This window comes from Anas platyrhynchos, chromosome 1 (assembly GCF_047663525.1).
Source record: "Anas platyrhynchos isolate ZD024472 breed Pekin duck chromosome 1, IASCAAS_PekinDuck_T2T, whole genome shotgun sequence".
Classification (NCBI taxonomy): Eukaryota; Metazoa; Chordata; class Aves; order Anseriformes; family Anatidae; genus Anas; species Anas platyrhynchos.
Window position 1 is genome coordinate 193,076,124 of NC_092587.1, and position 27,783 is coordinate 193,103,906.

The 27,783-nt window shown below is 36.1% G+C and overlaps 1 protein-coding gene and 1 long non-coding RNA gene across 3 annotated transcripts in view; one reads left to right on the forward strand and one right to left on the reverse strand.

Annotated features, from left to right (window-relative positions):
* TRPC6 (transient receptor potential cation channel subfamily C member 6) overlaps nucleotides 1-27,783 on the forward strand; it is a 96,257-nt gene that overhangs the window by 52,931 nt on the left and 15,543 nt on the right. For both annotated transcript variants that reach the window (XM_027467875.3, XM_027467882.3), the window contains 6 exons: nucleotides 6,882-7,656; nucleotides 14,474-14,659; nucleotides 16,691-16,855; nucleotides 21,597-21,810; nucleotides 23,754-23,981; nucleotides 27,499-27,763. In XM_027467875.3, the coding sequence (XP_027323676.1) occupies nucleotides 6,882-7,656; nucleotides 14,474-14,659; nucleotides 16,691-16,855; nucleotides 21,597-21,810; nucleotides 23,754-23,981; nucleotides 27,499-27,763 (1,833 nt within the window). The remainder of the gene's footprint in view (nucleotides 1-6,881; nucleotides 7,657-14,473; nucleotides 14,660-16,690; nucleotides 16,856-21,596; nucleotides 21,811-23,753; nucleotides 23,982-27,498; nucleotides 27,764-27,783) is intronic.
* LOC140001349 (uncharacterized) overlaps nucleotides 21,443-27,783 on the reverse strand; it is a 31,238-nt gene continuing 24,897 nt past the window's right edge. The window contains exon 3 of the long non-coding RNA XR_011806523.1: nucleotides 21,443-21,717. This is a non-coding gene — a long non-coding RNA (uncharacterized lncRNA). The remainder of the gene's footprint in view (nucleotides 21,718-27,783) is intronic.

Genomic DNA, 27,783 nt, shown 5'->3' on the forward strand with positions numbered 1-27,783 from the left:
TTTTGAAGTTAAGCCAAAGCCTGAGTTAAAGTGAGTTAACAGAGTACTCTTACAAAATATGTAGTTAAGGTCTTTGAATTTTTGAATATAATAATGCCTTTTACATGATTAAATGAAAAAGAGAAGGGGGCTGTGCTGTCACCACCCATGCTCATTCAGACTTTTGCTGCTATTACAGACTCTTCTAAAATGCTTTCTACTTTGGATTATGATGCTGGAGATGCTCACAATTGTTTCCCACTTCTAGACTTTCCCAGCTCAACAGCTCTTCATAGGGAAAGTCAGTGTCCTTGAAAAGAGTTGAGGTTTGAAATAGGATCTTTCAACACAGTTCTTTCAGTTTGTAAATTTGACTCTCACTTCCTGAAAGCTGATTAAGGAAAGTCAGCAAAGGCAGGAGACTTATCTCTGTCCTCCAGAAGAGTCATTAATGCCCATATGATGTCTTGGATGTAAGTGCACCAGTGAGATAGCCGAAGATGCACATTTAAACACAAAATGGTTGCTAATCATTTTACTGCAAATATTGATGTGGAATTACTGTATGGTTTAGGAATGTGTCATTGAGTGGGGTTTTGTTCTGTGGCAGGTTTAATCCATGGAAGTAGCAGGAAATGAGATTAGCTTGATTTAGCTCAGCAAAATGAAGTTTGAGAGTGTGTATGATTGTTTTGTATTTGTGTGTTGCAAGTAAACACTGTCAGGGGAAAATGCTACTTAATTTGAAAGACAATTCTGGTTTCCAAACAAAACCAAATAGATATAAATTGGCCATTATTGCATTTAGACTGAAAATTAGATGAATGTTTCTAACTGCAAGAAAAATCAAACTCAGGATTAGTTTTTAAGTGGGATTAGTGAGAGAAAATAAAACCCCAGGAAAACAGCAATTTCCTTTAAGGCAGAACTTGATATATTTATGGGAATTTTTTGAGATGGTTTGTGTGCTTTGTGGTTTCTGTGCATGGACTTGACTCCATGATTCTTTGGTGGTCCACATTCCTACTAAATTATATACATTAAAGGAGGCCTTAATCTCATCTAATCAGCTAGGATACTTTTTGAATAATCGAAAAGTACAGGTATTCCGCATGAATATTTATGCTATCCTAAAACAAATACTAAAGGTAGACAGCAGAATTGTCTCTTCCTTATCTAGAGAGTAAATCAAAATCAATTTATAGAAAAATCCTACTGTTCCTATGGTAGACATAAGATGAGTTGAATATGACCCTGTATAATTCACAAAGTCAACTTTATCGTGCTTTAAGTTGAAAATACAGTGGAGACTGTGTGACTCTGCTCCATTGTGTTACATTTCTTATTTTATATGAATACTTCCTGTAATATGGTACCCAAAATGATGCAGGTATTCCAGGTTTGGTCTTGCTGGCTCTTAGAAATGAGTTAGTCCTTTAGACTACATTCCCACAAAAGTGCATTAACTATCTGTTTCAACCAACAGTTATTCAGTATATTGTAAAGGCTAATATTGCATGTTGCTTCATGAATTATGTGGCCAGAGTGTGTGCCAATAGGTGCTAACATAGGTATCTTCTTGATAAAAAGTTGAATGAAAAGACCCTTGTAATGGTGAAATAAATTTAAGAATGTCAAAACTTAAGAATGTCACTGAACATCCTCTTCTGGAACAGCAAGTTCTTCTCCCTTCTTTTGGAGGCAACCAAATATCTTATACCTTTCTTAACAAACTCCTGAATTAATTTTTACTCTGTGTGTCTAATTAAACAGAAAATAATAAAGTAGAATAATTTGCTTCCTCTGTTACAATTAAACATATTTAGAGTCTTGTGCTACAAGAACCAGTTTTAATTACAGAGCCTTAACTTTAATTAATTGCAATTGCAAATGGGTGAAACAGGAAATTCATTTCATACATATAAAATATATCAATGCAGGGAAAAGCTATTGAAAATGGATTACGCTGAAATTTTAGAGCTCTGCATCAGAGATGTGCTACAGCGAACAATACAAAAATATTCTATTTCAGTCTGTAATAAGTTCTGCTCCAGAAGATGAGCTACTGTCTAGGGAATGTATATATTTAATTTCCCGTTTAAGCAGTGATTTTCTTATAAATTCAGGCAAGGAAAGAGGAAATGTTACTGGACAAACAAGCTGATTTTAAGTGTTCTTTACTAGCAATGATTACTCTTTGTTTTGATAAATCATACTGAATGTGTTGCTGGAATAGAAACATAATCAGTTTCTATTATTTAAAAAATGAAAGTGTTTAATGAACATGATTTTTGCCAGTTAACTGAAGTTCAGTTAGCCTGTCAGTAAAAAAATTGACCAATCTTCTAACTCAAGAGGTTGTTTCGTTTGACTTTATAAGGATCAAAAGCTAGCAACATCATTTAGTACTGGATTATTTTTGCAAGGCAGGTGAAAATATGTATTTTGAATCAGTTATATAAGACGCGGTAATCTACGCTGAATATATCTCTATTTTTTGAAGGAATTTTTAAAATTATGATATTTTATTATGGGCTGGATTTATTGTCTATTCAAATAATGTAAGTGTAAATTATTTAAATAACATTTATCAGTAAATGAAGCTGCATAGATCAAGAAGAAGGAAGTAATTCAGGACTAAGTACCTAGATGCAGCTTGCCAGAATGCTGCTCAATAAGATGGCATATACATTTCAGACTTTTCTGCCATTGCAATTCAGTGGTTAGCTTATTCAAAATTGAAAAGCCAATGGGGAGGTAAAAAAGTGGGCAAACTTGTTTCCTAATGAATAAAAATTCCTCTGGTACTATGCACTCTGAGAGATGATAGAAAGCAGCTTCGCTATGACATCTGTCAGCTCCCTCTGTCCCCTGGATGCAAGGACTGATGTATATCTACATCGTTGAATGTAGATAATGTTGCTTGGCTTGTGCACTTTCGAGGTCTGGGCACAGTCTTTCCTGGTAGAAACTGAAGCCGAGAAAGCATTGAGTACCTATCTGACCTATGATGTCCTTTGTCACTAGATCTACCACCTATTGAACAGTGGGTCCACATGAATTCTTCAGCCCTACTTGTGCTGCTATTTATTCTCAGAAGCTGTTTTTGCTGGTCTTCAATCATCCTTTGCTACTTTTAACTCTAGCTGAACTTTAACTTTCCTAATGCCCTCGCTGCATGTACATTTATTCTCTCAATGTTTCTGGCAAAAGATAGAATCAGAAGGATAAGGATAAGCAGAGGAGATGTATTATCATGACTTGAGCAGATGCAGTGAAGTTAGGCTATTTGTCTTAGGCTAACATAAACATAACTTATGTTATATGAATGATGATAACTGTCCTATACTCAGTACATCATCTACAAAGACATGAAGTTCGTGCTCTGAATCCTTTGTGTAATGGTGTCCATTTACCTTTATCAATTGTAAAAGCTGAAGTGTTTAAACTTATTAAAGTGATCTTAGTCTTTGAGAACACTTCCCTTGATATACAGGAGAGGCATCATGGCTTTTTGGATAGTAGATATTATCAGGAGGAGTATTCATGTACACATTTGCTGCACATATGGAAAGAACGGGAGAAAAATGGATGGAGTAAGGTTTGAGGGAGATACTGTGATACCAGTTGGAGCAAAACAACAAATATTTCTTAAAAGGGTGTGGTTTGGGCCTTTAGAATGAATTGATGTAAATTAATTTTTACATCAATTGATGTAAAATTGATGTAAATTAAGATTTATATCAGAGAATATGGGTCATCTGGCAATTTCTAATGTGATAGGTGTTGCAGTAATTTTTCTTAGAAGATGGTCATGACTTGTAGTAACTTATGCTGATATATATTTTCATTAAATAAAATCTCTCAAAATCTTTCCTTTGATAAACACAACAAATAGATTAAAGATAGTACACTATAGACACTTGTTACTTATTGTCTGCTCCTACTGCCTGTTGAGTCAGGCAAAACTCACACTGACAAAATAACTTAAAATGGCTTTTACAGAGTAAAGAAATAAAAAAGGGATTAAAAAGCTGCATGGTTTCCAGACTGATCAGGATATTAGAGAATTTTTACTTTAAATTTATTAATTGGGCTGGAAACTCAGACTTATGTAAGATATAACTAATGTGCTCTATAACGTGTCTTGTATTTCAATCATAGTTATATTAATTTGTAACAAATACTGAAAAGAAGTATGTTTAATTTCAATAATAAAACTTTCATTTTGTTATTGTGAGCACCTAGTTTCTCTGCTTAGATGGTTCTGTTCTACCACTTATGTCCTGCATTCAATTTAGCACACACATTTCCACTAAGACACTTGCAGGTAGGTCAAAAAAATGACTTCTGTTTAGTGAATTTCTGTTTTTAGCACCAATATTGTCAACAATGCCAGTTATGTTATCATCTTTTTAGTTTTCATGTTTTCTGTGAAACCTCTTCAAAGGTGGACTTTTCAACACATACAAATATATATGTATATTTGTAAGATATGTGGAAATATGGATGGATTTTTTTCAACAAGCAATTTACCTATAAGACATCAGCACATATATCCATGCTCTCATGTATGCTTTGAACCAACAGTAACTGAGACAGTCCTCAACAGAGATCTCAAGGAGTAGATCTATTCCATATCATGACATAGGCCCAAGAAAAGCTATAAACTTGCCATTGTCGTACATTATCAGTATTGTCTGCATATTGAACAATATTATAATTGTCAATTTTGAGTTACTCTTTATTTCATACCTCTAAATATCTTGCAAAAGTAATTGCCCTGTTGGATTTAAGATGTTGAAAATTCAAAGCATTTCCAATGAGGAAAGGACTATATCTCTGAAACAGAGAATATAAAAGGCAGGAAGGAAATGTACAGCAAAATTAAATATAAACAATTTAGAAGATTATTATTAGAAGATATTTTGTAATGTTACTTTTTGTGAAGAAGTTTTGAGTCACTGATTCAAGTGATTGATTTTTTTTTTTTTACTTTGTCATTTAAATACTCAAAATCATATTCACTGGTATGTATTTAATAAATAAAATGTTGCTTGCAGTTATTATTTTGTGGAAATATTGAAAATACTGAAGTATCTATGAGCTTACATGTGTAAAGAGTCATTAAGTTACCATTCAAAAAGGAAAAAGGTGAAGTTGTAGTGAATATTGTGTAGTTTAACAGTAATTTCAGGAGAGAAAATGATTTGCAATCGAATTTCTGTTGAGGATCAGGATCTGTTCTGAGACAGCAGTGCCATGAATTACATTTTCTTCTTGTTAAAAAGAGTGTATCATATTTTGCCCTGAAAAAAACACAGCAGGTAATTAAACATTCCTCAACAAGCTTAGTTTTGAAATTGTTCATTTTATGTTTTAATAAATAAATAGTTAATGAGTAAGAGAAGTTAAGTGAAGGATGTGGATTTCTGTGGTAGAAACAAAAGGATGGTTCGCATTTCAGAGCTGTCATTAGGCAAGAATTGGCAGGATTTTGAGGCAAGCCATTAAGTGGCTGAATTAATAGGGGAATATCAAGGTTATGTACTGTAATAATGAAAAGGGTTGTGGAGTTGTGGAGGAAGAAGTATCATACAATGCAGCAGATACACTTTTATTGTGTAGAAATTCAATTTATGACTGAGCAGCCAATTCTAGATATCATAAAAACACCATCAGGGCAAAGAGGATAAATCAGGCTCAAAATGTAGGCTAGACACTAGTACTACTATCAGTAGCACTGCTGATGTGGTGATGCCAATAAAATAATAAAATCAATTGAAGTCTTCCTGCCTGCTTTTCTGAGACAGGTGGCTCTTTGGAAAATTTCCATGTTCATGTGTCCTGCTGTGCAATCCCTTGTTCCATGGCTGCTGACCCCTTTCACACCGCAACTTAGCTTCACTCCAAGCTGTGACTTAGCACTAAAGTAGACCAAGAAAAGAGCTTTGGGTGAAATGGCATCCATAGGGACTGGTGGCTTTCTGAAGGGCCACCTGACACCTATGCTCATGAGGTGTCACTGTGTCTCCTTGTACCAGCTGAGCAGACCCGGGCTATTTTCTCTACAGGATGCTGTTGATACCATCAGTGTCTGAACTGAGGCGGTCATTGCACATATCACCTTGCATCACTGTTCTCCAAGTCATCTCTGTATTTCAAATATATGCAACTTGAGATCTGATATTCTTTTTTGCTACTGAGCTGTTATAGTGAAGGTCCTCAAAATATCCCCGCTAGGGCAAGCAAAGATGTCATAAAGTAGTACATTCATCCAGGAAAATATAATTTTGCTTTTCTTGAAGAAATTCACAAACTTATCTGAATGTTTTCTGGTAAAAATATTCTTCTAGCCAAAAAGTCAAATCTTAGCATGTACAAATGTTATTATAATGCTATCTTCTTTTGTAATAAGAAGCACTCTTTTCATGAAGTGACTATGCATATCGGAGGGAAGCTTGGGATATGAGACAATGCTGAGAAGATAAGATTGTGTAGATAGAGAAGTACCAGAGAAAAAGAGGATTTTTTTTGTGTAAACCTGGAAAAGAACCTTGCCTTTAAAACTGTTACTCTACCTGTGTAATATAAAGCAGAATCCAGTTTCACTGAAGTTTATGCAACAGTTATGAAGGAAGAAATAAGAAAAGAAATGTACTCTTAAAGGATGATTGACTAGGGCTTTCTCTTCATGTTGAAAGAAAGTGTAGCTCACTATAGATTCCAGATCTGTGCAGTGACAGTGGTTACAGATGCATCAAAGACAGGATTTCTGGTCTTCATACTGCATTAAAAATATGCTGCAGATAAATGATGAAAAAATATTTTTATTAATTATTGTTTAAAATGGACATGCCCTTGCATACAGCAGAATTAATACTTTCTTTATTTCCACACAGCCGAGGCAATGAGAATAGACTAGCACTACGACGACAGACCATTCTCCGGGAGAAGGGGAGGAGGCAGGCCAGTCGAGGGCCAGCGTATATGTTTAATGACCGCTCAACAAGTCTTTCTCTTGAGGAGGAACGCTTTTTGGATGCAGCAGAATATGGAAATATCCCGGTGATTCGCAAAATGCTAGAAGATTGCCCCTCACTCAATGTCAATTGTGTGGACTATATGGGGCAGAATGCCTTGCAGCTAGCAGTTGCCAATGAGCACCTGGAGATCACAGAACTTCTACTGAAGAAAGAGAACCTGTCTCGGGTTGGGGATGCCTTGCTTTTGGCTATTAGCAAAGGTTACGTTCGGATAGTGGAAGCCATCCTAAACCATCCCGCATTTGCCGAAGGCAAGAGGCTTGCATTAAGTCCAAGCCAGTCAGAGCTCCAGCATGATGACTTCTATGCATATGATGAAGATGGAACACGGTTTTCCCATGATGTTACACCAATCATCCTGGCTGCTCACTGCCATGAGTATGAGATCGTCCACACTCTGTTGAGAAAAGGGGCTCGGATCGATAGGCCACATGACTATTTCTGTAAGTGCAGTGAATGCAATCAGAAACAAAAGCATGACTCTTTCAGCCATTCTCGGTCCAGAATCAATGCCTACAAAGGTCTAGCCAGCCCCGCTTATCTGTCTTTATCCAGTGAAGACCCCGTAATGACTGCCTTAGAGCTCAGTAATGAGCTGGCCGTGCTTGCTAATATTGAAAAAGAGTTTAAGGTGAGTAGAACGATACCTATTCTGACAGACACAGAATTATGAAGTTCAATTAAAGGCTTTTCTCGTGTTCCTTGAACAGGAAGACATTGGCATCATCTTCATTAATAAGAACAATAACACGGGGAAATGTGTAATTGTTTCATGAATGGAACATTTAAATTTCTGGGAACTTATTGCTCTGTGCTGATTGTAATTCATACTGTGTGTGTAGAAGGTGCCAGTGCCACATCCTATCAGGCAGGATAGTAAAGGAGGCACAACCTGACCTTCAAACTTGTGGGAGAAGCTGGTTTATGACAGGAGAAAGAGGAGACTAAGGTGGGACAGTTTTGTCACTTATGCAAGGCAAATTGAAAAATTCTACTCAAAACCTCACACATTCATTATTTTCTCATAGTTGAACTGAAAACTTTTTGTCATTTCTTACAACATTTTACAGTTATTCACTAAAAGGACTCTAAATAATGTCCTTCTTTTCCCTTTTAATGCATAGCTTTTCTCTTGTGTTTCTACTCATCTCTTCTTGTCTTTTACTAATTTATACTTGGTTATAGTTGAACTCAGTGAAGTTAAAGACTTTTTCAATGTTATACAGAATTTGTAATGTTACAAAAATGCATGATTTTGAAACAAAATCAGCAGACCCAGAGATTCAGTGCCCATTAGATCTTTGGAGCGTGAATGTTCTTTTTTTTTTTTTTTTGTGAGTGTGTGTGTGGGGATACACTGGTGCGCAGCCTAAAAAAATATGCACCCCAGTTTATTTCTATTATTTAAGACGGTAAGAACCATAGATAGAAGCTTTTTGCTTTCAGTAACTGCCACGTGGGCCTTGTTGAAACATAAGCATTGTTAATTATGACAAAACATAAGCATTGTTAATTATGACACTGTTGTGGTTTAACCCCTTTTGGTTAATTAACTAAGAACCAGCTAAGAACCCACAGACTCTCTCTCACTGCTCCACCAGTCAGACAGTTTCATAAAAAAAAAAACAAACAGCTGTTATTGTTAAACATAACATCATATGGTATGTGACATCCCTTTGGCCAGTCTGGGTCAGCTCCTGGTTGTGTCCCCTCCCAGCTCCTGGTGCACTCCCAGGTATCTCGCTGGCAGGGCAGCACCAGGAGCTGAACAGTCCTTGGTCTGTGTGAGCGCTGCTCTGCAGCAACTAAAACATCAGTGTGTTATCACCAATATTTTCATCCAAAATCCAAACATACAGCATGATACAAACCTCTATGAAAAAAAAAAAAAAACAACAAACAAACAAACAAACAAAACTCAATCCCTGCCCAAACCAGGACACTTAGATTAACTAACATCACTTGAACTGGGACCCTGTTGAAAGAAGGTGCTAATATATGATATTACTGTGACACAGCATGATATCTAGACTTCTCTACCAGGAGATCAAACCCTCTCCAAAGCATTAAAAGAATCATTTCTTATGTTGTGTTAGGAAGAGTGTGAAGTTGTCTTGATCGATATTTAATGTTAATCTTTTAAACACGGCTTTTAAGCACAGTTCTCAAGGTCATGAACCTGTCTTTGCTTAGCTGACTTGAGCTGAGATGCTGCAAATCTGAATTAGTTGCTCCTAACTCATGCTTGCACTGTATCTTTGTGGCACCAATCCATATACAGGAAGCTGAAATCTTTCTTTAGGAGGGAAAAAAAATGAGGTGGAATGTGCAAGGGGATCTAGAAAACAAGAGTTAAACTGCTGAATAGGAACAGGGGAGAATTTTTATTTTACATCAATAAGACCAATGTCTGGAAAAAACATTTCAGCTTAATGCAGAGGATAAAAGTCTGCCCCATGGAGTCCCTGGCAGAAATCATTAGGACCTTGGGACAGAGGTTTTATCCAGTGCTTGCACGTACAGTTTAGAGAAAAGTATTTAAACCACATACTCTTGTTTCTTTTGCTTTAGCAGCTGCTGAAGATATGAACAAAAGGACTTGATTAACTTAAAGGGGAGTAAATTTAGAACAGAAGAGAAAAACATTTTTATACACCATAAATGCAGCCTGTTAAGTTCACAGCTATGTTGAGATCAATGGCATGTCTGATTTGTAGGGACTGTAGCTCCGTTTACCACAGTTGGAGCGACACAAGTTAAGATTTTTAAATAAAATCATCATCTGGAACTGTCAGCAAGAATTGTTCTTCAGATGTGTGCTGCAGTACAGAACTGAAGGGGTGAACAGGGGGCACAGTATTTGTCCCTGGTGCCACCAGGGCCAGGAAATGCAGCACAGGTGTGAGAAAAGATGGACTGGTTCAGACAACAGGCTTCTGCAGCCTGCACTGCTGTTCCATGAGGAGGACGTTATACTGTGTGACCTGGCTCAACCTCAAGTGACCTTTAAAAAAAAGTTCCTCTTTTGTTGCGGTTGTCTTCTGCTTAGAGGATAATATTGTGTGAAGAATTGCAAATGAGATTTTAAGGTACTGTCACTCAGCAGAAGCAGGAGGCTGGACAAGAGGCAGAGCAGCTCTGTATTGCTGAGCATAAGTCAGCCAAGTTCTGCTGGGGATACACACGTGCTTTAGGGTAGGGTGAAAGGAATAGGAACAGTGAGGAGCAGGAGCACAAGGCAACGCAGAAGTTTAAGTCTCTGTTAATTTAAGGTTTAACCAGGAGCAGTCAGCTGGCGACGTAAGGTCTTTCAGAAACATTTTTGTAAGTACTAAAATGATAAGGCCATTCTGGATAAACATTAAAGACAGGGGAATATATTTATACATGTATGTGCAATGAAAAATGTTAACATTTACACTGTACGTAAGTAGTGACATTTACAATATCTACACAACCTTGGGGCTTGACTGCAAACTACCTGGCTTAGGTTCAATGCAGACAGTACAAAGGTTGTGTTTACAAAGCTGCAGGAAATGGACACCATCATCTATTCTGTCTGGGCTTGTCTGTGATCCTGTCAGCTCGTATCACTGCTCATATCCCAGCAATTTATCTAAAAAATTGTTACCCTTACTTTCTTCAGGAGTTGGCTACAGTTGTTCAGAGTGTAGATTATGAATAAAAATGTAGATTTGGTTAAAATGTGTTACACATGTTAGTGTAATCAAAGAATGTCTTCTGTGCATGGATTAGCTGGACATGGTAAATCTTCAGCTCCACCTAGGGTTTACCTGAGCCATTTGAAATATTCTAAAACATTTCTAAATGAAAATTGAGTTTACTGGCAATATACTGTTTTAAAATTCACTTATTTTTCAGTGCTGATGGAGTATTATTTGAGATAACACTAACCATGAAACTGTGATTCAGACCCAAATTCAAATCCCATACTCAGCAGAAAGCACTATTCTCTGGAACAAGCTCCTTTCTTTGCTTCAGACATCTGTAGGAATTGTCCTTATACATGTTTTGGAGGATAATTCTTTATTATATAATACATAAATATAATACAGAAAAAAAGTAGAGGATGACTGCTGAAGAAAGAGTAACTGGACTGTTGTGTGTAGTATTTCTGTACCAAGCACACAGTTAATTTAGGCTTCCCGAGAAATTTTGAAATCTGCAAGATTTTCTGAAAGCCATTTAATTTAACTTTGTACAACATAGCCAAGTGAGCAGTTTTATGAGGTTTGATAGCATATGAAACCTTATTTGGAGTATTGTGTTTGTATTTTCTTTCATCTAAATTCTTTGCCCACCCTAGAGCTAATATCTCTGCTCTGTCCATAAGTATGAAGATTATATCTGACAAATGTTGTCCTGCAGAGATGTGGCCTGGAGTTTTGAGAGGGACAGCTGTGGCCCAGCGCTGTTCAAAAAGGATAAGATTTGCATTGAATGCAGAGTTCTCTGCAGCTATAATGGCAACACACTGTTTTATTATATAATGTGATGGAGTGGAAAAACATTTTTTTTTTTTCAATAAATGTAGATGCGTTGCTGTTTGGTGTAAATTAATACCCCAATAAAGTCTTTTAAGTTTTCTTTCCTGATGAGAATCAAAACCCAAACTATCAACTCAAAGCCTGATTTTCTGTTTGTTTTTAGTTAATCCTTGTTACAGAACTAGGGTCCCAAGTCTTGATTGCTCTTTTAGAAAAAGGTTATCATCACCTTTTAGAGATGAACACCTGAGACATGGAAGGGGTAAAGGCTTCATTTGTAAGGGGGAAAATATGTTTCTCTACCTACTTAGATGCCTAGGTCCAACATTTAGGACCCACTTTTGGGGGGTCCCTACCAACGCACTGGTAAATCCTAAATGCACCAGGAGCCAGTGGCTTTTCACAGGAGGCAGCATAGAGAGGGCTCCTTTCTTCTAGGAGGATCAGCTGTGGTGGTGCCAACACTGCTGTCCTGCTCATGGGGTCGGAGGTGAGGCAAACGGCTGGCCCAGGATGTGGTCGGCCCAGTGGCCTCTGCTTTCCTACCCAGACCACCAGGACAGACTGCCAGGAAGGACAGGTGACACTGCTGGACACAGTGTCCACTGCCATCCCCATCCCTCCTGTCATTCCTCTGCCACCAGGGTCCTGTGCATCCCTTCTCCAGAGTGCTCACCCCAAACCTTCACCTTCCTTTTGCAGGGTGGGAGCAGCCTGGGGTGCTGATCCCTCAACCTTGGTGTGCCAACATTTGGCAAAGTGGAGATTTTCCTGAACTTCAGAGAAGCCTGGAACCAACTTTGTCACACATAAAATAAAGCACACACCTACCTGCTTGCAGAATTAAGGGCTGATTCTTTTGAGCCTCTAAATGTAAATTAATTGCAAACTGGCTTTTTAAGTCTTGTAGGGCTGCTTTTTTAATTCATTGTTTATGATTTGCAGTAAAAAGACAAAAACAAAAACACAAACTTGTGGAATTCTCAATGTGCTGTTGGCTATTTTAGAAAGTGAGTTAAGCCAAACAAATTACCATTTTCTCTTGGTTCACATTAATGGTAAGAGACAGGAGAACTGGAGGGGAAGTGACTGTGCATCTGTGACTGAGACAGGGAGACAGTGAGAAGCATGTATTGCAATTAACCATTTCAGCTGTTACTACACATTTTTGTGCACTGAGGAAACAAGGGACACAGAAAAAAATATATATTCTTCATTAGAATAAAGAATTTTGTTTGGAAAATGGCCAAAGGCATTGGTGTCCACCGTGGGGTAATGATCTCCTCACATACTGTTTTGAAAATCCTCAAAATCCAAAATGTAATGTCTCAGTCACCAGTGTGACTGTGCATGCACATATGTTTATCACATATATTTATCAGCCTAGAACTGTTCATTGTACCTAAAAAGGTACATAGGTACATAGGCTCATTCTTTGTTTTTCCTTTGCCTGGGAATCTCAAAAAGCTGCTTTTCCTCTAACTCTGGGAACATTTCAGTATTAAAAAGATTGAATAGTAAGTCTTACCTTAGCCACTGGTACAAAAATGAAAGCCAAACAGAAGGTGATATATTACTCTCAAGAAGCGTCTTTCTAAATTGCCAAGACGTTGGGATTTTGGTTAATCTCTATAGTTATTCATTTGAATAGAGAGAAAACAAATAATACAACAGTAAAATATACAACATGTTGTGAAAAAGTTAATTTTATTGTTTAGTTTCTGTCTTCTCTGCAGAGAAATACAAAATTCTGACAAATCTGAGCTATCTTGCTTACATTACATTATTAAACATATAAATCACAAACACTTATGGAGTCCTATAGTGGTATGTGTATGCATCTATGAATATTTGCATCCATATAAGTGAAGTGAAATGTAAAACTCAGACGCAATCCTTTAATATATCCAAGTAATAAACTCCTGGTACGTTATGTTTAATAAAGAACAAATATATATGAATTATACTCTCAGCAAATAAATTAGGATATTCTGCATACTACAGATAATGGTTTGTATTCCTGGCTGTGCATTAGTTGGCAGTTAGTATAAGGAAGTATTTTAAAAAGAATGGTAGAAGAGAGAATGCTATGAAAAACAGACCAGAAGAGGGAGAAATGTTCCACTGTAGTAACAGTGTTTGTAGAAGGTGACTTTGAACATGAAACTAGAGACTGCATGAGCACTTCTGTATGACTTTTGTTGTTATTGTTTTTTGCTTCATTCTTTTGTTTGGGAAAAAATGTACAGTAATTACATCTTTTTAAGACATTAAAAATTAGTAAAAATTAGTCAATTAAAATTATTAAAATTATTAAAAATTAAAAAACATCAGAAGATTGTGACATATGAATAAGAAAATCTCTCAAAAGAACTAAGCAGGGGGTAATACGTCTATACACATTATTTAGCTTTAGATTTACATCTATATCTGTATGCATCTGTCTACCTATCTACCTAATTTAACTTTAGTGACCCAAACACAGCTGTGAGCAAGTAGTGGTTAATGAATTGTGGTTTACAGTGACAAATTTGGTAATCAGTGACTGAGAAAAATAATAGGTAATTAAAGTAATAACCAACTGAACTTGCCATTACAGGGCAACATTTTGGCTGACTCATCAAAGTCTGAAATAGTCATTAAAATACAGTATTTCTAAAAGTTTCATTCAAGTTTTTATTGGATATAAAGTAAGTCTTGAGAAGTAACCTAGATGTAAAACTTGATGGTCTAAATGACCAAGATGAGATGTATCCTAATCTTTGTGAACATTCAGGGGAAGTAAATGCTGGATAGAAAAGTGCTGTTAACCTACAACAAGAAAGCAAAACAAAATGCAAAAAAACTATTGATGCTCAACAAATGTACAACTGGAATACAGAAGTATTTCTCTGTTAGTTCTAAACATCAATTCACTTTCTTTCTTCCTTTCTTTTCCAGAATGATTACAAGAAATTGTCTATGCAATGCAAAGATTTTGTAGTTGGACTCCTTGATTTGTGCAGAAATACAGAAGAAGTGGAAGCTATTTTGAATGGTGATGTAGAGATGAGCCATAATAATGGAGAACATGGTCGCCCCAGCCTTAGCCGCTTAAAACTTGCCATTAAATATGAAGTAAAAAAAGTAAGTGATTATGTTGATAGCATGAAATCATGGGATTATTGAATGTTTATGGTATCGTAGCTTTTGACATTTAAATGAACATTTCAGCCCTTCTATCAAGTGTATTTTACAAACAAAAGAATACTCACCCCAAATAGCTTACAGTATGAACAAGAAATGTTCAATGCAGGGTGGATACTGGCCACAGTGAGTATGCAACTTAATGGTTCTAAGAAAATACTAGCTGTATGCAAATTTTTTAGGTATTTACTTGGTTTTAGTTTTAGTGTACTTAAAAAAAAAATAAAAAGGTGGAAGAAATTTGTAGTAATTCTGAAGCCTGGGAAAGTATAAGATTTAATAAAAAACAGATGATAGCACAGCAGTCTTGTGCTATTGATACCCATTTTTTGTCAGGCTGTTATGACTTACTTAGAAAATTGAGAGAACTTAATGAAACTATGTGTGTCACAGAAAATGTATATTTTTCTGTATGGATAATTGGAGACACAATCTAGGAGTAAAAGTACTACAGTGGGCTCTAGGCATCAGGCAGTGTTGAAAACATGACATCACTTCTTTGGCTGACTTTCCATTTCCATTGCCAATTTAAGTCTTTGGTCTGCATTTGAAATGGATCAAGCTGAGTTAGTAGCTACACCCAGACTCTTGAATTACCCAGAAGCTTCTCTTGGATAATATAGGTTGATAAATTCCATATTATGTATATATGTGAGAAATTATTTGATGAAGTTTGTGCAAATGAGGGACACGAGGATTTAGTTCAGGAACAGGCTTAGAAAGCAGGTTACCCTAAAGTAGGGCTATCTGATCTCAGAGCAGAAAGATCTTTGATAAAATTTCTACATAACGAAACAAATCAGATCAATACGGTGAAAATAATCAATTGCTTATTTTAATGAAAAAATAGAAATGGAATCAGAATGCATAAAAATCCAGTATGGACTGAATATACAGATCTAGTTTGTACAGGAAGAGCTTCAAATTTTTTATGGAAATGGAGTTCACATCTCTGGGTCAAACCTTAAAAATTGATATGTGAGCAATATTTAGCGTTCATGAATGAAAGAAAAGAAGAAAACCTTTTTGACTGAGGAGCACCTACCAGCAAATGAACACAAACATGCAAAACATTTGGAAAACAAAGTTCACTAAAGAGAGCTAAAAAAACTTCCAAAGGGAACATACAACATTGAACATGTCCTTCGTAGTGTTTGAGTCTTTATCCTGCCTTGAATGGGAACTTGCTGTCAACGTTTTCCATTGCCTGTTAGATGACATTTCTTGCAACTTCAGCAAGTCACATAAAAGAGAATAAACTATTCCTGAAAAATCTACTGGATTCAGTTAAACTTTTAATTATATTTCCATGTTGAGATTTAAACTTTAATGCACAGAAGAATCCACCATTTATTAATACTACCATTTGAAGATGCTTCTTATACTCTCCAGAAGTTTTGACAGAAAAGAGGGCTGCAAGTCTAACTTTTCAGTTTTGCAGTATATGTCTAAAAGATTCCATAACCAAGTTACAAATAGCCCTTCCTCGATTTCCTGCAGAAGTGACAGTGGTATTCTTATGCCAGCTGAAAAAGTGATATTTTCCAACATGGCATGTGAAAATACGGTGGATTTTTTCTTTCATAACTGAACTCTGTATAGCATCATTTGCAAAACAGAAAGACTTAAAGTTTTGGAATTTCTGAGGTAGCAACATGAAAATCAGAGATGTAGGAAGCAAGTGGAGTTTGCACAGATAAAGTTGATGGATAATTACGCTTAGAAGGAAATTAGTTCATGATGGACCCCTTTTTTAAGGTTAATGTATTTATTGTTGCTAATAGCAACAAGCCCATTGCTGGGAGATTACACTCATCAAAAAACTTTTTTCTTATACCCCTGTTAATGCTCCTTTGAATATAAGCTGAGTTTTTTCTAGTTCCACAGTCCAAACACACTGCACATGGCTGCTATTTTAATAAAAGATATTCTAATAGTAATATTCTGTTGTGTTTCTTTTCTCTGTTACAGTTTGTAGCACATCCCAACTGCCAGCAACAACTTCTCTCAATCTGGTATGAGAATTTGTCAGGTTTGCGGCAGCAGACCATGGCAGTGAAGTTTCTAGTTGTTCTCGCTGTTGCAGTAGGACTGCCCTTCCTTTCAATGGCTTACTGGATTGCTCCTTGCAGTAAGGTCAGTTGACGAAATCTTGTAATGGCCATTTATTAATATTTATAACATTTCCATGTAGATTCCTGTCTGGCAAAGATGAAGCATGGATATATGTATAAGTTACTGGTGTGCTCAGATGATGCTTCAGAAATGTGTTATTTTAAAGCTGGGTTAGAACAGAATGGCTGCAGTATTACATGTTCTGACAATTGTAATTATGACAGGTAACTGTATTGTGTTAAATGCAAAGTATATTAAGTTAAGTTACCATAGCTGAACAGGAGTCATCTTGTAGAAACTGTAGAAACAATGAGTCAAACTATTCTTCATTTAGTTGCTGCATTAGTAGTCAAGTGCTGACTACTAATCCTCATTTTCCATTTTTCAGAAATAGACCAAGTTCAAGCTATGGGTTGATTCTAATTACCTCAAAGGCAATTTTATTTTTGATGATGGAAAATGAGTAGATAAAGGTCACAAGATCATGAAGCCAGAAATTAGCACAATCATAATTGGTTTCCTAGTCAAGGTGGATTGTGTTGGCTTGTCAAGACGGTGCTGTGGCTCATTGTATTCCATTAGGTTTTTAAAGCAGCCACGCAGCCTCTCTTGCATCCATTTATAACATGATGTCGTTTGGATTTGGATGCTACCACTTTATCTCTTTGGGTGACATATAGACTGTGGAAAGCCTTTCCACTGTGGACAGTTTACAGTCTCTAATCTCTCCAAACTTTGTGTTGAAACTCTGTTTTAGTTGGTTAGCCACTATCCATTGCAAATGGACACTGATGGAAATTTTCCTCTGAGAGTATATTAGAAGGAACAAATGGGATCTTCCTCTGAGAGTATATTAGAAGGAACAAATGGGATCTTATAAGGATCTCACAGAGCACAATATAATATCTATGATTTTAGCAGGCTGAATCCAGTGCACATATGATTCCAGGGATAGAGGAAGTTTCAGAGAGGATTGAAGTCTTTTTTCTTTTTTTCTTTTATTGTTCTGTGAGAGGGAAAAGGTGGGTCTTTTCTGTTTTGCTGTATTTTTCATTTCTTTCAGTACGAACAATAAAAATCAGTTATATCATTTTCAATTTTCTATATAGTGACTAGGATTTTTATGAATGTTTTTGTCTGAAAACGCACCCTGAGATTCAGCACTTTAGTAATTGTTTTTCAGCTATAGCAGTGACTTGTCTATTTGTCATTTCCCTTTTTTAACGATTTATTGGATCTTAAAGTCATTTTGAACAATCATACATTCTAGAAAAGCTATTTCAAAGTAGCTTTTCAAGTCAAGTTTCAAGGGACAACATCCTTTAACATTTCACTTCATCTGTTCCTTTTCAATCATCTCATCCTGTGATCTATATGTTGGATGTTTCATTATATTCTGCAAATATAAAATTCAATCCATCTTTTTAAACAGTTGCAATTTCTTTTCTTGTACTTCACTCATACTTCAAAATGTTTCTTTTTTTTTTTTTTTTTTTTTTTTTTTTTTAGGACAAAAATGTCCTAGGATTGCCATAGGATTGCTCCAATACAGAGCGTTATCTATATCTATAACACTACCTATCTATGGAGTTCATTCTGTCTAAGAACTGATGGAATTTTATAATTTCTTTTTCCTACCGAGATAAATTACCCATATTTTTTCCAGATATGGAACTGTAGGTCTCAGTGACAGCAGGAAGAGAAGACAGTATTTATGGTGAAAATAACAGCTGGCATTGAAGTTATTCTGATACTTTTCTTTAAATTCTCATGCCATTTCTGAGAAAGGCAAAAAAAAGGTGCAGCCTTACTGTCTTTGTAACAGTTACAACATCTCAGACAGTTACTTGTACAGCTATACACTTTTCTTTCTAGGAAAAAAAGCACAAAACAAAAGAAAACAAAAACTTACTTTGAGCTTGACGTGCATATTGGGAGTTTCACATCTGGAAGAAATTTCAGAGAAAGCTGTGGACAGAGGCCTGTTGATTTGGCAGGAATTCACCCGTGTTAGATTCTGAACAACAAATGTCCTCTTAGTGAGTGATCCACTCAGCTTAGCTGGTGATCCACTTAGAGGCACTTCAACAGTTTTGTGAACTATTTGCTCTGATTTTCTATCTGTTAGTTTAGTTTAACTACAGACATAATTAACCCAAACCTTCTCAAATACTATTTAGTTGCACGACATTTTGAAAGACGAAATATTATTTTCACTTTTGTACAAGAATCTTTATAAAGTTTGAGCTCTTCAGTTATAATTAATAATAGAATTTATATTAATAATTTTATGAATTTATGCATAATTCAGTCAACCTCTGCTCAAGATGGGGATCTGAATTTGAAATTCAGTCTTCTTTTTCTGTTCCCATCCCATTGGTGTTGGGATTTCTGAAAAAGTAACATCAGTCCCTATGTGTTTCTAGAATGTTCTGAGAGTTGTACATACTCTATTTCACTGCAGTGGAAGAAAAGAAATTTAGTGTTATGTCCAGTACATGAGGGGCTTGGAAAATGTTCCCCCTAAAAAGTATATGCATTATCCCTTTTTGTTACCAGTCTTTTTTCCTTTGTGACAGATGTACTACCCAGAGACCTATTTTATCTTCTCTATATCAGTGCCATACTCTATAATGTTATGATACAGACTGTTTCTGCAGATTCACATGGAAGGACTAAAAGGACTAATCATTGACTAAAGTCCTCAGACACTTTAGGTGACCTTATGTATGGGGTATATGCAATATAACTAACCATATCTTGTCCTAGAATCATAGAATCTTAGAATGTCCTGAGCTGGAAGGGTCCCATGAGGATCGAGTCCAACTCCTGGTTTCACACAGGGCAACCTAAACAAAAATCAATATATAAAGTGTGTCTAAACTATAGTACAAAGTATCAGAAACCATCAAAAGCACTTAAGGTACAGAAAGAGAGCATTTAGAACACCATGTCCTTGATCTCTGCAATGGGAAGGAATTTATTATGTCAAACTGCTAAGTGAAAGTCTATTAAAGAAGGACTCTAGCTTATAGAAAAGTCTCAACATCCTGAAAGATCATGCAGTGTTTTACATTTTCTTGCTCAGAGTCCTATTTTCTGACCTATGTCCCCTGCATAAAGAGATTCAGGATTTAAAAAGTGCCATTTCAAGATTTTCTTGGATCACTTACATGTACCAATGTCCTAGTAACTTCCAGAATTTGTGTGATCAGTCAGGTGTGGTCAGTTCTGCCTCCAGGGAGTATTTTACTACATTATTTTGCTATTTTTTTGTTTTTGGAAGGGGTGGGGATCTAGGAGTTCAGTTTACGATCAAGAGGTATATTAACACTACTTCTCTCAATATTTTTTCTTTTTTCCTGGCTATGACTCTTTCTGGCATCTGTCTCATAACCCATCTTCGTTTGTGAACACAAGCTTAGTGCATTTAAAAGGACACTGTCAAGGTACTTTATCTTCCAACTCTGCTTTGTTCCATGTTGTTTATGACTGTTCCTTGCTAGACTGAAACAAAATATTTTCCCATGACAAATATCTGCTCTTTTTTGTAGTTAACACAAAATAATTGGTTGTTGAAGATTGTCTCAGAAAACAATGAGAAACAATGAATGACATGGATTTGCAGAATAATATATAAAGGAGAAAGAAGATCAAATGTTGTGCCTGCTAACCTTGACAGTGTTCCTTTAAGAGTACCTTCTTTTTATATTTGTCTAATTTTCTTAATGTTTTCTGTGCCTCAGACCTTACCATTGCATCCTCTTATTCTTTGTTTCTGTAAAAGCTGATTGTAAAGTTGGCATAAATCTGATTTTGATATTGAAACAAGTGTAGCAAAAATGCTTATGGCAATAATTCATCTTTCTGCCTTCCCTCCTTTTTTCCAGACCACAAATAGTCATATATTTCACCTGGGATCTGTGACACTTGCTTTTAATTCTTTCCATGAAATTTTTGTCAAGATGCTATGAGAGTATTTTTCTTCAGCTGCCAACTCAGTGAACTAGCTAAGACTTTTGCTATTAATACCGGCACTCTTAAGCTATCCCCTATAGTAAATAACTTCTTAAAGTTCAGCCTAGTGTGAACTGCTATGGAACTTTTAGTTTTTTTAAGTGTCATGCTAAACTGTTTTGAAGCCATGCATAGTCATCACAAGGTTGAGGATGTTTCCATTAAAGGAGTCAGGAAGGAAATTAAGACACTACAGAACTATAAACATACCCTCCTGAGGCCTAACGACATTTTTTTAAAAAGGGAGTAAGCTGGAAAAACTGCAAAATAACTGTGCTGAACAGTATCATGTCAGTCAGGAAACAGAATTCTTTAGTCATAATGTACTCCTGATGATAATTCAATGCCTTTAGTAAGTGTCAAAATCCCATTTTCTTTTCTGCCTCATAAAGATCACTGGAAAGTAAATTTGGAAGATATTTAACAACTATAATAAATATTTCTCTTGATTACCCATAATAGACATAAAAATGCCCCAAAAGAATTATAGAATTGTTTCAAAACACTGAGTTAAAAATACATATATGGTGAAACTGAGAATCAAAATTATCCCTCTGAAAACGGGAAATAAGCAGAAACTTTTAAATGTGGTTATCAGTATGGCATCATAGTACAATTTTTTTCCAAGACTTTGTTCCTTTGTATTATTGAAACATACATTTCTCTGTGTTCCTGTTCTTTTTATACATTCTTATTTTGGAAGAAGGCGATGCAATATCTTTTTGTTTTATAACCTCTGTTGCAGCTGGGGAGGATAATGCGTGGACCATTTATGAAGTTCGTAGCCCATGCAGCTTCTTTCACCATTTTTCTTGGTCTGCTTGTCATGAATGCAGCTGACAGATTTGATGGCACCAAACTCCGACCTAACGAAACAACAGGCAATGTCAAACAACTATTTAGGATGAAAACATCCTGTTTCTCCTGGATGGAGATGCTCATTATTTCTTGGGTAATAGGTAAATATTAGTTTTTGCTTAAAATTGTCTTACTATGATTTCAATGAAGCTGGACCGAATTTAGTCCTTTGCTATTAAAGTTACATGTAAAAATTGCATCAAAGAGAATTTATTCAACCAGCTGCATTCCCACATTGGCCTCGTGTTTCTTACTGGATGTCAGCAGGCCTTCACATGTGCTTCATTACACACATTCAGATTAGTCACAAATATTCAGGTTAATCACAATCACAAACATGCAGGTTAAGGATGTTGGTGAAATTTTCATCATCCAAATATGAACAAATGCAATTTTATGAATGTCAAAGGAAATTATCTACTTTTTTTTTTATTATTATTATTTTTTATTTTTTGAGTCAGGCTGAGTATCAGCTCTCAAGGGGAAGGATTTCTATATCATGGGCCAAGGTTTTTTTATTCAGTTGTCTCTTTCTGATAAGATTTTCTTACTTTGCAAATATTTCTTCAGAATTAGTGGTTTATAGCTTAATGTGTTGTTGTTTGACAAAAGAGAAGCAGCGTATAGATCCCTCAGTATTCAGCTGTGGATTATTCCATCCCAGCATAGGGATGAAGTGAATGCTATGAATAGTAGTTTGGTATGACCCATTCAATGCAGTGACTAAATATTACTGCACATAAGAACTTGAGCACAGAACCTCAAATATATCTTATCTGTATGATTCCTATTTGCAAGTCTAATTCCATTTATTTCAGTGAGGTTTAGATTCCCAAATATTTTAAGGACCTGGGTTTCGGATGTTAGTTAAGTCAGTAAATATGAGAGTTACATTCAAGATAAGGAATCTGCTTCCAGCTTATGAATTTAAAAATTTTTACTTTTATGAGCTATTTTTTAATTGGAGACATTTGCACATCAACTGAATCATACAGCTTTGAAAGACATTGACAATTGTTATTTATTTCATCAGATAGCTGTATAAATGAATATAATTGTGTATTGTGGGAATAATGATACTTAGATTTCCAAATCTTCTATAAATATTAATGAATGACCTGATAATAAGGGACTAAACAATATTTTTCCAATTTAAATTGGAAATTTCCAATTTAAGCTATTCTTATTTATTTATTCTTATTTATTTCAGTATCATGCAGAAGTAGGAAATGATTTAAGAAAAATTAATGCAGTGCATACAGATATAGTATGGGATTTAATTATTGTAATTAACATTATAATTGTTCTTATCTGAGAAGTGATGAAAAGATCTTTCAGATGGTTCGATAAGTACAAAAAATGGTGACATTACAATTTGCTTTTCTCTTGTTAGCTCTCTTAAGAATTCAAGAAATTTAGTGCATGATTAAATACATTTTATCTTGAAAAGGGAAAGGATTTGCTCAATAAAAAAGATGCCATAAATGATACTGCATTCCTAGATCTTATTATGTTTATTTTCTATTTAATAATTAATATTAATAATTAGGAATGAAACAGATACCTTTGCCCTGTTGACAAAATATTGGGTCTGATTCCTACTTGCACACTTGTTTATCATACAGACTATACTCAGGGTGCTCTGCAAATGGGAAAATGTGACTTCTGCTATCAGTTCTGCTACTGCAATACAATCACGTCATTACTCCTCTTTCAGTCTCATTCTGTGTTTTTAACAGATGGGAATACTCACTACCCATTCTTTCTTTGAAATCTTTTGGAGTTGAACAGGCAAAAACAGTATAAAAGATTGTTATGATTACTCAAATGAAGTAGAAGTAGTGGCATATATATATATATATATGTTTTATATATATACATTAATTAACAGATTCAAGGATTTTAGTGTGTGTTCAAAGTCCCAAAGAGCAAAATGGTTTTGAGTTTGACTGAAATCAAGAGCATCTAAACATAATAAAGTATCATATAAAATGAACATGAAGCTAAACAAACATGCTGTTTTTTTTTTTTTTTTCTTTCACAGGCATGATATGGTCTGAATGTAAAGAAATTTGGTCTCAAGGTCCAAAGGAATACCTTTTTGAATTATGGAATATGCTTGATTTTGGCATGTTAGCAATTTTTGCAGCATCATTCATAGCAAGGTTTATGGCATTTTGGCATGCGTCTAGAGCCCAGAACTTGGTTGATGCAAATATGAAAGACCTGTCAAGTCCAACACTGGAGCCCAACATAAAATACTACACCTTGGGTGAGTTGATTGCACATGGTTTGAATGTGTTTCTTGGGCCAAGAATTGATTTTCTGTAATTAGTACATTAGTTCTACAATGTAATTGTTAAAGAAATTCCCATCCCTGCTTTTCTTTCTCATCTCTACTACTTGTTCACAGTTCCCTTGGCTATGCTCATACATCTCTTTGGGGATTATTCTGGGCATCAGGCACTAAAATCAGCTTAAGTTCAAAATAGCCCCACTGTCATCACCCCACCCATAAAGATTCTCTTTAATATCTTTATTGGTGATCTGGATGAGGGGATTGAGTGCACCCTCAGTAACTTTGCAGATGACACCAAGCTGGGTGAAAGTGTTGAACTGCTTGGGTGCAGGAAGGTTCCACAGAGGGATCTGGATAGGCTGGACTGATAGGCCAAGGCCAGCTCTATGAACTTCAACAAGGCAAAGTGTCAGGTCCTGCACCTGGGGCACAACAACCACATACAACACTACAGGCTGGGAGATGAGTGGCTGGAAAGCTGCTCGGTGGAAAGGAATCTGAGGGTATTGGTTAAGAGCCAGATGAATATGAGCCAGGTCTGTATTTGGGTGGCCCAGAAGGTCAACAGCATCCTGGCTTGTATCAGAAATTAAGCGGTCACCAGGACTAGGGAAGTGATTCTCCCTCTGTACTCAGCCCTGGTGAAGCCACACATTGAGTACTGTGTTTGGGTTTGGGCTCCTTACTACAAGAAGGAGCTGGAGGTGCTGGAATGTGTCCAGAGGAGGGCAATGAAGCTGGCGAAGGGTCTAGAGAACAAGTCCTATGAGGAGCAGCTGAGGGAATTGAGGTTGTTTAGCCTGGAGAACAGGATGCTCAGGGAGACTTCATCACTCTTTAAAACTACCTCAAAAGAGGCTGTAGTGGAGTGGGAGTTGGTCTCCTTGCCCAAGCAATAAGCGATAGCACAAGAGAAAATGGCCTCAAGTTGTGCCAGAGGTGGTTTAGGTTGGACATTAGGAAATGTTTATTCACTGAAAGGGTTATGAAACATTGGAACAGGCAGCCTAGGGAAATAGATGAGTCATCATTGCTGGAGGTGTTCAAAAAATGTGTAGACAGGATGCTTAGGGAATGGTTTAGTGGTAGGTTTGTCAGTGCTAAGTTAATGGTTTTAGAGGTCTTTTCCAACCTAGCTGATTTGATGATTTGATTTGATGATTTGATTCTATGATTATTTTAGTCCAGGTCATTTAAGCTGTTCAGTCACACAATGCTATCCTGCAAACATTTGTGTTGGCACAACTGAAAATGTGATGTATGGTAACACAGGGGAAGAACTAAGCAATGAGATGCAGAAACTTCTTAAACCTTCTTGCCAACAAAACCAACATGTCTTTCACTACAGCCAAAATCTTTGCTCATAGACTCTATTATATTATTTTAGTATTTCTCAATCCATTTTCTGTATCAGTAAGAGATAAACATGTTAATAAACTGCTTGTCATATATGAGAAGCGAGTAGAAGCTTTCATGTGTATGCATGTACACTGAAGCCTGCTTGGAGAACATCTTTGTTTGGTAATACTAGCATGGATAATATTAATAGTTAATATTTAATGTCATAGGTTTTGTCATAGGCTAGCAAATATAATACAGCTCATCTGGAGACCTGAAAGACATCTGACTACTAACCCATACTGAAACATCTGCTGTCTTTGCATCTAGTTATCCATGAAATCTGAGGTAAAGCTAACACAGCTATGTCTGCTTATAGAGTAAAGGCACAGTATTTTGCCATACAGACATTTTCTCATTTGAATATAGAGTGTAGCGTTTCAGTAAACAAAAGAATATGCACATACCTACAAGAAAAGCACAGTTGCTAGCAAGACAATGATTGTGCTAACTGAGCCTTGTTATGCCTAAAACCACAACCACTCATTATGATGTCATGACACATGAATACTGCTATGGCAGTAAATTCCTTGAAGACTAACATTTTCTTACATAAGAAGAACATTCTGAAGCATTGTTGCTCAACATCACTGTGTATGGATATAATATAAATCTGTACAAATAACTGACTTGTATTAAAATATTATTTGTTAGTTAACAGCTCAAAATAGTATTTTTACAAAAGGCCAGTGGCTGCCTTCATTGCAGTATAAATTATTTATTTTATTTTCTGGCATTTACGGTAGAATAAACACAGATGACAACACTCAGGAAGTAGGAAAGCCATTCCAGGTTGACCTGTTCTCTTTGCCTGAAGCACAATTGTGAGTTGAACTTAAGCCTCTCATCTCATGGGAGAATGCCATAACCTCCAGCTAGGTAGCATACCGAAGGGTATAACTTTGGGTTTTTCCTTCTATTGTTCTATAAAGATTTCTCTGAGTAGAGGTTCAAACCTGAATGTGCCCCCTTTTCAGTTGAATATGTTCCCTTATGAAACAGCAATAACTCACTCACTCACTGATCCAAATGACATTCAAGCAATTTACCCAAGTGGATTAGCTTCAAAAGAAGGAATTGGTAGAAATGATAATAGAAAAGATGATGGAAATGGGTGTTTGGTATATACCAGGAAAGAACCATTACCATTTCACTATGAGATGGAGAAATAGAAATAAAGATGGAGAAATAGAAAAACAAGAGAAGCATTACTGTTCCCACAGTTATGGAGTTATGGACGGCACTTAATTTTAGATCCCCAGGTTGAAACAGTTCATTTCAGGTAGCTCAAACAAATCACATTTATAATTTAATTTGCCTTTTTTTTTTTTTTTATCATTTAACACTATAAGCTGAATTTTACTTAAATTCACTAATAGGTTGTGATTCAAGTCCCAGGAATTTACTTTAGTGCTATTGCAGACCATTTTAGGAGCTTGCTTTTCCTTTATAATCAGTGGATATCTAATCAGTATAAGCAGAGCCATTCATGGTTTCTTGTTACTAAAAATGACACTTCTGGTGAAAGTGTAAAAAGAAAGGAGTAAAACATGAGTGAAAAGGTAAAACATTTCCCCAGTCCCAAACATAGGAGGTGGACTAGTATCCCACCTCTGTGTCAGTCTTAGTGAAATATCTTCCTTTCTTTCACTTTAATTTCTGGCAGCGTCTTCATGTAAGAAATTTACTGAGCACTGGGAAGTAGTGGGCAACAACTGTTGGCACTATTTGAGCATTTATACTTGGCACCAGGAAGTCAAATGAATATCTAAGCACTTCACTCAAAGGAGGACACTGTTTTTCTGTGTGTTAAGTTCAAAAGGGTAAAAATTAACAGCTCCTCACTTTTAGGCAGCACAGTTTTACCTTTTTACTAATGAAATAGCTCAAAATTCATGATGCAACATACAGTAAAGGAAAACACATGCAGATTGTACTTCAACTGTTTCAGATTTGCGTAGCTCCACTTAATTCAATTCTAACTTACAATGACTTTGGTTCACTATTACCACTCCCCCAAAGACAGCACTTCTGTGAACAACCCAGAGTGGACTTCAAAATGCTAACAGAAATTCTCATCTTTTGTTTTTAGCTAGAATAAACTGGGATCCGTCTGATCCACAGATCATATCTGAAGGCCTGTACGCAATTGCAGTAGTATTAAGTTTCTCCAGAATAGCCTACATATTACCAGCCAATGAAAGCTTTGGACCACTGCAGATATCACTTGGCAGAACTGTGAAAGACATCTTCAAGTTCATGGTGATATTTATCATGGTGTTTGTAGCTTTCATGATAGGCATGTTTAATCTCTATTCCTACTATCTGGGGGCAAAACAAAATGAAGCATTCACAACGTAAGTACTACTGATTTGAT